This window comes from Sceloporus undulatus, chromosome 10, assembly GCF_019175285.1.
Source record: "Sceloporus undulatus isolate JIND9_A2432 ecotype Alabama chromosome 10, SceUnd_v1.1, whole genome shotgun sequence".
Classification (NCBI taxonomy): Eukaryota; Metazoa; Chordata; class Lepidosauria; order Squamata; family Phrynosomatidae; genus Sceloporus; species Sceloporus undulatus.
The window spans coordinates 3,362,303-3,370,366 of NC_056531.1; the positions used below are offsets into that span (position 1 = coordinate 3,362,303).

The window sequence follows — 8,064 nt, forward strand, 5'->3', positions numbered from 1 at the left end:
ACCTTAACATGCAGACGGTTATCAGGTTATGCCGACAGCATAACCTAAAAATGTATCTTCCTTTTTAGCTATGTCTTTTTTTATCTGCTTGCATTTGGAAATATGTTGAGCATCATGGTTGAGCTAATAAAATGTGACTTTTTTAATTGGTTGTGTGTATTCCTTGATACCACAGATTCAATTTATTAATTTGTGCGTATATGCCTTCTTCAAAAGTGTTTATCTCAGGTGCAGGGTGGATGAAATGCTGCCTTTGTGCTGTGACCTATACCACTGATGTTCGAAATGGTCATCCACAAACCATTCGCAGGTGATCCCTGGGGAGTTTCCAGGTAGGAAAGAAACAGTTGTTGCCGATGGGCTCAAACATGGTTTGGGCCCCGGCATATAGGACAGTCGCAAGTCCTTCACATCAGATAGCTTGGGAAGCACTGACTTGGTGGTTGGTTAGCCATTTGGCGACCACATTTCTCTAGGTCACCATGGCTGCTTCTTTACTGGAGAAATAATGCAGTTTGATGCCAGGTGCCATAATAATAATAATAATAATAATAATAATAATAATAATAATAATAATTGGGGTGGCTTACAACATTAAAAATTATACAAATCATATCCCCCAACCCTCCCACCCTCCCTCCCTTAAAATAGAATTAAACACTTTACAATTAAAGCTACAGTGCCCAGAATTTCGTAGCATGGAGCCATGGCAGTTAAAGTGGCTATTTCTCCAGTGCAGATGCAGCCAGTGAAAGAATTACAAGGCAGTCATTTAGGAGACTCATCTTTGCTGCAACTTAGGCTGCGATTTTGGTGATGGCCAATGCCAGTCCTGTGCCATTGTGGTGCCAGGGTGACACTTCTCTCTCCGCGTCCCGGCTGTGTCACCTAAGTGGTGGCTTTACAAGTGGGAGCCGTGTGCCAAATCTTTAGCTTTGCACGTGGGGAGTACAGATGTAGTGAGCCTTTTGCGGTCATGGCATTTGTTTTGAGTTGGAACCCTTGTCCAAAGTGTCCCCAGCGTGTCCTGGATGCTTCCTTTGGCTAAGAACAGGGGCACCCTTTTTGGGGGGGGGGGAGAAGTGTATGCAGGAGGGTAGGGCCGGCTGCCTTGTATTCATCTGTTATTCAAGGGAAACAAAGCTCCCATTTAATTTTGGCCTGCCTTCAGCTGGGGTGTGTAGGCTTTCTGTTCTCCCTGCCTCCTTTTTCATGACAGAGTTAAGAAACAAGACGAGAAGGAAGGCAAGAGAAACATAGCCCTTTCCTTTCATCGAATCACAGAGGTGAAAGGGGGCCTTGTAAACCATTCAGTCCAAGCCCCCCAACTAAGACATTCTGTGCCATGCATGCATTTGCCAAGTGCCCTCGTGTTTTTCTTTCTTGGGAGGACTCTTCTGCCATGCTTGTATGTTGCTGCATAGTCCTATTTTCCCTGCACTTCTTGGTTGTAGCCCTTACCGTTTGCCATACTTGGCGCGGCACTTAGTCTTGCTTGTGCTGGACTTCCTAGTTTTCCATCCTTCTCCCTGCTGGCATGGCACCTTGCCACAGTGCTTGGATGGATGGGGAGCTCTCTCGGAGGACTGCTGCCTGTCTGTCCTTCCGCAGACTTTTAAAGCTGTTGGTGGAACTTATAAAAATGGTTTCAGTGACTTTTTAACGCAGCCAAATCCTCTTACTTGGGCCTTACCGGTTAAGCTCCTTGACCATTGTAAAGCGGGGATTGGCAAATTGCAGCTTGGAGTCACAGCAAACTCAAACATATTCAGGATTGTGTCACAAAAATGTCATGTACTGCCCCTTGTTTTACTAAAGATGGGCTGTCATAGAGTTTGGGCTTGGGTCACACAAATAGGTCGGTCAGCTATGCCTACATTCAGTGCTTCTGTATCCTTCCCCATCCAAACCCAACATTTATTAATAAATTAATATTAATAATAATAATAATAATACAATTCTGGGAATCTCTGATGGTTGGCCTATTTAATAGGATAGAAAAACAGACCACACAGTGCTCAGAAAAGAAACTTCTCGGTGTGTATTGAAAGGCCAACCATCAGCAAGACTCCCAGAACTGTCATATTTATTATTATTAATATTAATATTTTTACAAACTATTAATAAAATAATAAAACATTACAAAATAATAATAGTGACGACGACGATGACGGCAATGATGATGATGATGATGATAATTGGTAAATTTCCCCCCAGAACTGGGACCCAGAGTGGCTTCACAATATTAAAAGAACAGTAGCATTAAAAACAGAAAACTATGATAATTTTGGACTTCAGCTCCCAGAAGCCCCAGCCAAGGTGGCCCACGGTCAGGAATCATGGGAACTGGAGTCCAAATAGTCTGGCGGCCCAAAGGTTGGGAACCACTGGATGATTTGTTCGCAATTCTTTCCCCCCTCCCCTCCTTTTCGAGATCCCGGGGGCGGGGCTTGGAGAAGGAGCCGGCCTCTGATTGGCTGCTTGGACAGTGGGGACGGCTGTGATTGGTCCTTGGCGGGGTTGCGTGTCCTGGCGCCTCCGCTGGGGGCGCTGTGTGAGGCAGTCCCTTCGGCGGGACTCAGCGCCTCAGTCCTCTCCGCCGCCGAAGCTCTGAAGAGGGAAGCGAGCCGGAGCAAAGGAAGAGCCCGAAGCCGGCGCCATGAACACCATTAAGAACGTGCCGGCGCGGGTCCTGAGTCGCCGAGGCGGCCACAGCCTGGAAGCGGAGCGGGAGCAGTTCGACAAGACCCAGGCAAGGCACCTCAATGGGGCTCCTCGGGAGGAGGGGAGCCAGGAGAGCGGGAAGGAGAGCCTCCCTTTGGGAGACTCCGGGCCCAGAGAAACCCTCATTTCGCCTCTCTTCCTTCCCATCCTTTCCCACACGGCAGGGAGAATCCGGGTCCAGCCCGCTTTGCACCGGCCATCAGGGACTTGGAGTCTGGGGCGACTTTGGAGTCGGGTGCCACCAGGAACTACAGCTCCCAGGGTTCCCTAGCACTCAGCCAGGGCAGTTCAAGCAGTCTCAAACTGGGTTATTTCTGCACCGTCTTTGAGAGATCTAGTGTCACAGTGAACTACAGTTCCCAGCATTCCCTAGCACTGAGCCAAGGCAGTTCAAGCAGTCTCGAACTGTGTTATTTCTGCACTGACTTTTGGTCTCTCTGTCAGAGAGCTGTATTGCCACAAGAAACTACAATTCCCAGGGTCCCCTAGGACTCAGCCAGGACAGTCAAGGCACTCTCAGACTGGATGATTCCTGCAGAGGGTTTTAGAGCTCCAGTGCCACCATAAACTACAAATCCCAGGGTTTTCTAGCACTCAGCCAGAGCAGTTCAGGCGCTCTCAAAGTGGGTGATTTCTGTCAGAGAGCTCTAGTGTCACAAGGAACTACAGTTCCCAGGATTCCCTAGCACTCAGCCAGGGCAGTTCAAGCAGTCTCAAACCGGATGATTTCTGCTGTCTTTGAACTGCCATGGCTTAATGCTAGGGAATGCTGGGAATTGCAGTTTGCGGTGTTACCAGAGCACTTTTAACTGCCAGGGCTCCATGCGAGGGAAGCCTGGGATGTGTAGTTTGTGGTGACACCAGAGCACTTGTTCAAGATGGGTGTAAATATTTCCCAGAGATAATGCTGAGCATGGTATCGTCTGAGAGAGCCAGCATGGCATAGTGATTTCAGTGTTGGACTGTGACTCTGGAGACCAGAGTTCAAATCCTGGCTCAGCCATGGAAACCCACAGGGAGACCTTGAGCAAATCACACTCTCTCAGCCTCAGAAGATGGCAGTGGCAAACCCCCTACTGAAGAAATCTTGCCAAGAAAACCCCATAATAGATAGGTTGGCCTTAGGGCAATGGTTCTCAACCTTTGGCTCTCCTAATGTTTTAGACTTCAGCTCCCAGAAATCCTAGCCAGCTTGCCCAAATGATCAGGGATTCTGGGAGCTGAAGTCTCAAATGCATGAAGGACTCAAGGTTGAGAACCACTGCCTTAGGGTCACTGTAGGTTGGTAATGACTTGGAGGCCCACAACCACAACATGGTATCTTTGAGAGAGCAGGGTCCAAGATGTCCCCAGATCTAAAACGTCTGGCTTGCGATTAATGCACTTGTCTTGGGCTGCATCTGCACTGGAGAAATAATCCGGTTCAACCCCACTTTCACCACAGTCTGGGATTTGTACAGTAGTTCGTTGTGGCACCAGATCAGTTTGGATGTGTTCTGGGTTGAATGTGGTTTAAAATAACTGGGCATTGTTATGTATGCCAACCAGCAGGTCTGGGTGAAATGCAAATAGGGATGTCAAGGAAGATGCTTCCATGGTGGAACTGGTAGTTTACTTTTGGACATGGTCGGTACTTTGGTGTTTCTGGGGGTGTTGTTGCAATACTCTCAGTCTTGGGTGTACCAGGTGTAAGTTTCTGCTAACGTTTCTCAAGTGTCACGTTGGAGAGGTGTGCACATCATGACGCGACGTAACTTCTCCAAGGGGAGGTCTGAGGAGCTGTTAGCAAACCACACCCCATGAGCTGGAATTCCTTTCTCTTCGGGTGTATCCACATTGCCGAAATAATTGGGTTTGACACCACTTTAACTGTTATGGCTGCATGATATGGGATTCTGGGCATTATAGTGCAGCTGGAATTCTCCTGGGGTGCATCCACATTTCTGAAATAATCAGGTTTGACACCACTTTAACTGCTATGGCTCCATGCTGTAGAATTCCTGGCATTGTAGCTCTGGTGCCACAATAAACTACAATGCCCAGAATTTCATAGCATGGGACCATGGCAGTTAAAATAGGATCAAACCGGATTATTTTGGCAGTGTGAATGTAACTCTGGGTTTAGCTGTGTATGATTGATTTATGGTGGATTTCAGAGATAGTGAGGGAAGGGCAATCTGCAGATGTTCGGAAGTACTGCTGCTGCTAATAATAATAATATAGCTGCTGAACTGTGTTACTGTGGAGAAGGAAGGAAGGAAGGAAGGACCCGTTTCATTCTAGTATTCATTCTAGTTTTACTTCTTTAACATTTTAATTTTATTCTGCTTTGCTATTTTAGCAAAGCACTCTTTCAAAACAGGCCAGGAAGAGGGATGGTCTATTTTTGTGATCTTCTTGAAACCTTTTCAGCTTATTGTAATCTTAGCAGGTTATTCGCCCCTTCCTGCATTTTTTTGGAAGAAGAAGAAGAAGAAGAAGAAAGATCTTTCCTGGCATTAAAAAACACCCTATTTATTACCTCCAAATGTCTTGGACCTTTGAAAGAACCAGGAAGGATACACTGGTGGCAGGCTAGCAGGACTTAGCTGCAACACACCTTTCTGCCAGGTTACACAATGGTCTTTGGCAACTGATGTGGTGTTGATTCTGTGTGTGTGTGGAGGGGCGGGAGTTTTGTGTTACCTTAAAAGACTGATAAACTTATTCCAGTATGTGCTTTTGTGGTCTGTAGTCCACAAATGTTGTTACAGTGAATGTGTGAGTCTTTTAAGGTTCCACGAGATGCTTCCTTCCTGGTTCTGGCTGCAACAAGAGAGCATGGCTTCCTTTGGTGATACAAGAAACAGGGAGAAGATTTCCTTAAATTCGACCTAACCTGGTTAAAAATGAACATGGGGGCACCTTCATTTCAGGGCCCGGTTTTGGCAGGGCATGCTCTCCTTATTTTGTAATCAACCTGTTGCTGAAAATATAGACCTTCCCCAGCACCTGTCAGTCTAGTGAATCCGGTTTGCCGTGCCAAACCTGGAGAGGTGAAAAGTTGGTCATAGGTTTTGTCACAGAGGCTCAGCTGAAATGTTAAATGGCCAAGACTTGTTTTGAACAACTGGGGGCTGCTTTTTTTCTCATCAACTGGTCTTTCTGAAAAGGGTCTGCCCTGTTTTCTGTAAATATAGTTCGTATATTTCATGGATGAACTGTGCTGGTGTGAAAACCAAAAGCAAAAAACAACCCTATGTCTTCATTGCGTATTTATTGCCTTTCCTTCAAGAAGCTGGAAGTGGCATACATGGTCCTCTTTCCCAATTCTCTCTTCTCTGCAACCCTGATAAGTGAGCCTGAGAGTTAGTTCCTGGCTCGTGGTAAAGATATGCTTTTGGACTATAATTCCCAGAATCCCCCAGCCAGCAAGGCCACTTGGCCAGAATATTTAAAACAAGATTGCATGTGCAAATACATAAATATAGATCAAACAACCAGACCTTCTCCCAGTTAAGTGTGAAAGAACAAATTGTGGCAGAAACGCACCATTCAGTTGGACAGCTGCTTTTACAGGATAGCTTTCAGATTTTTTTTACCTGCTGATAATTCATAGGTCTACAAAGTATGTGCAATATATGCGTGGGACAAACATGAATTGCATCCATACATGGGGTGTAGGAATGGGGTGACAATTTGCAAGAGCCCCATTTATCAGGAGGACAGGATTTTCTCAGTTTGCACTTTGGGTGAGTGGCAGACAGAATGCCATCTCAGCAGTTGTTTTCTGTCCCTGCTGTTGTTTCTTTAACCTTCAGAGGGCTGCCTTTACTCCAAGAGATTTCATATCTTCTCTCGCTCCCCCAGACCTTAACCTGCTGCAATAAAACTTTCGCTGTCACTGAAGATGTGTTTATAATAGAAGATAAGCCCAGCGTGTGTGTGTGACTGAAGAGATTTTCTGCCACGTTCCAACTTCCAAATAGTCATCGCTTTGAAAATTTGCAGAGAGAGGGACCAGATCATTATTCTGGAGGTGATACATGTACGTTCCAACACATATTTATTTTAACACCATTTTAGGGTGCCTTTAGAACAGGGATGGACATAGTGTAGCCTGAAGGCTGCATGCTGCCCCTGGGCCCCACTTTTGTAATCCCTGAAGTTCCCCAACCCATAACTTAAAAAGAAAAGGCATGATTTTGGGGCAATGTTTTTCCCCAGACCACACAGAAATCCCTCCAGACACTCACAAATACCTCTCCTCTCCCGCATAAACACCCAAGAACACCATACTGCCCCCATATGCCTCCATTTTCTGTCGGAGTCCTGAGGTGGTGTCTGGGGAACCTCAAGCCCTGGCATTTCTGAGTCCTTAGTTCCTTGGTTACTGTCAGTAAGACCTTTACGCTAAAATATGCCAGTATTTTTTGGCTTTGCCCCTTTTGCACTGGCCACCACTAGAATGCAGCCCCAAAGAACTTTTGGAGCAGAATTTTGCTCTCAGATGGAACGAGGGTCCACAGTTTTATTTTCAGCCTTTGTGCCTTTCTGAGAGTCCAGTTATTTGCGCTGGGAATTGAGGATTTTAGAAACCAAAGCACACCATTTGCATGAGAAGTGAGATTTAACCCCCAACATCTCCACTGAAAACTGATCTCAGGTTTACAGGGCCAAGAGAAGATCTCTTTTGGTGTGAGATCTTGGAAAGCAAAAGGCTGTCAGAGTAGACAAGAAAAGGTTTGCACTCTGGTTCCCAAACATGCATCCCCAGATGATGCTTCAATGTACCTCTTGGAAAGATCTGGCCAGGGATTCTGGCGTCTATAATCCAACAACATCTGGGGAGCCGATGCACAAAGATGGCCCAGTTGTTTTCAGTAGAGGGCAACACCATCTGTGCATAGACTGGTCAAAACATTGGGTGAGGTCTGTCTTCCTGTTAGTTGGCTGTAGTTTTCCGACACTTTAAAGTTTGAATGGTAATGGGGTTTTTTAAAGAAACCAAATCCGCCCGATTCCCTGTGGCTTTCAGTCTGTCCAGCTGAGAGTCAGGTGTCAAAAGGGGAAATGAGCTCATGGGGAAGGAAGTAACCTTTTCGCAAGAAGGAAACCTAAATGCGCCTACCACCCCCGAACCCGAAAGACCAGTTTGGTCTGACAACAAAGCAATTAACTCCTATGCTTGGTGACTACATCATTGCCCTGGTTCTGAGCTGCTTCTGAGTCACTTCCTTTCCCCATGCTTGGCCTGCTTGAGAGCAAATGCATTGGCATCTTGGAAGCTTGGCAAGAAGAAGCCCGGCTGGCACTGGTACCCCGGGTTACGAAATTAATTCGTTCCGCTATTTTTTTCGT

General features: G+C 46.3%; 1 protein-coding gene across 2 annotated transcripts in view; it reads left to right on the forward strand.

The window, feature by feature from the left end:
* The first annotated feature begins 2,564 nt into the window (after positions 1-2,564).
* Positions 2,565-8,064, forward strand: part of HIP1R (huntingtin interacting protein 1 related) — a 48,601-nt gene continuing 43,101 nt past the window's right edge. For both annotated transcript variants that reach the window (XM_042441782.1, XM_042441783.1), the window contains exon 1: positions 2,565-2,752. In XM_042441782.1, coding sequence (XP_042297716.1) covers positions 2,660-2,752 — 93 coding nt within the window. In that variant the 5' untranslated portion in view covers positions 2,565-2,659. The remainder of the gene's footprint in view (positions 2,753-8,064) is intronic.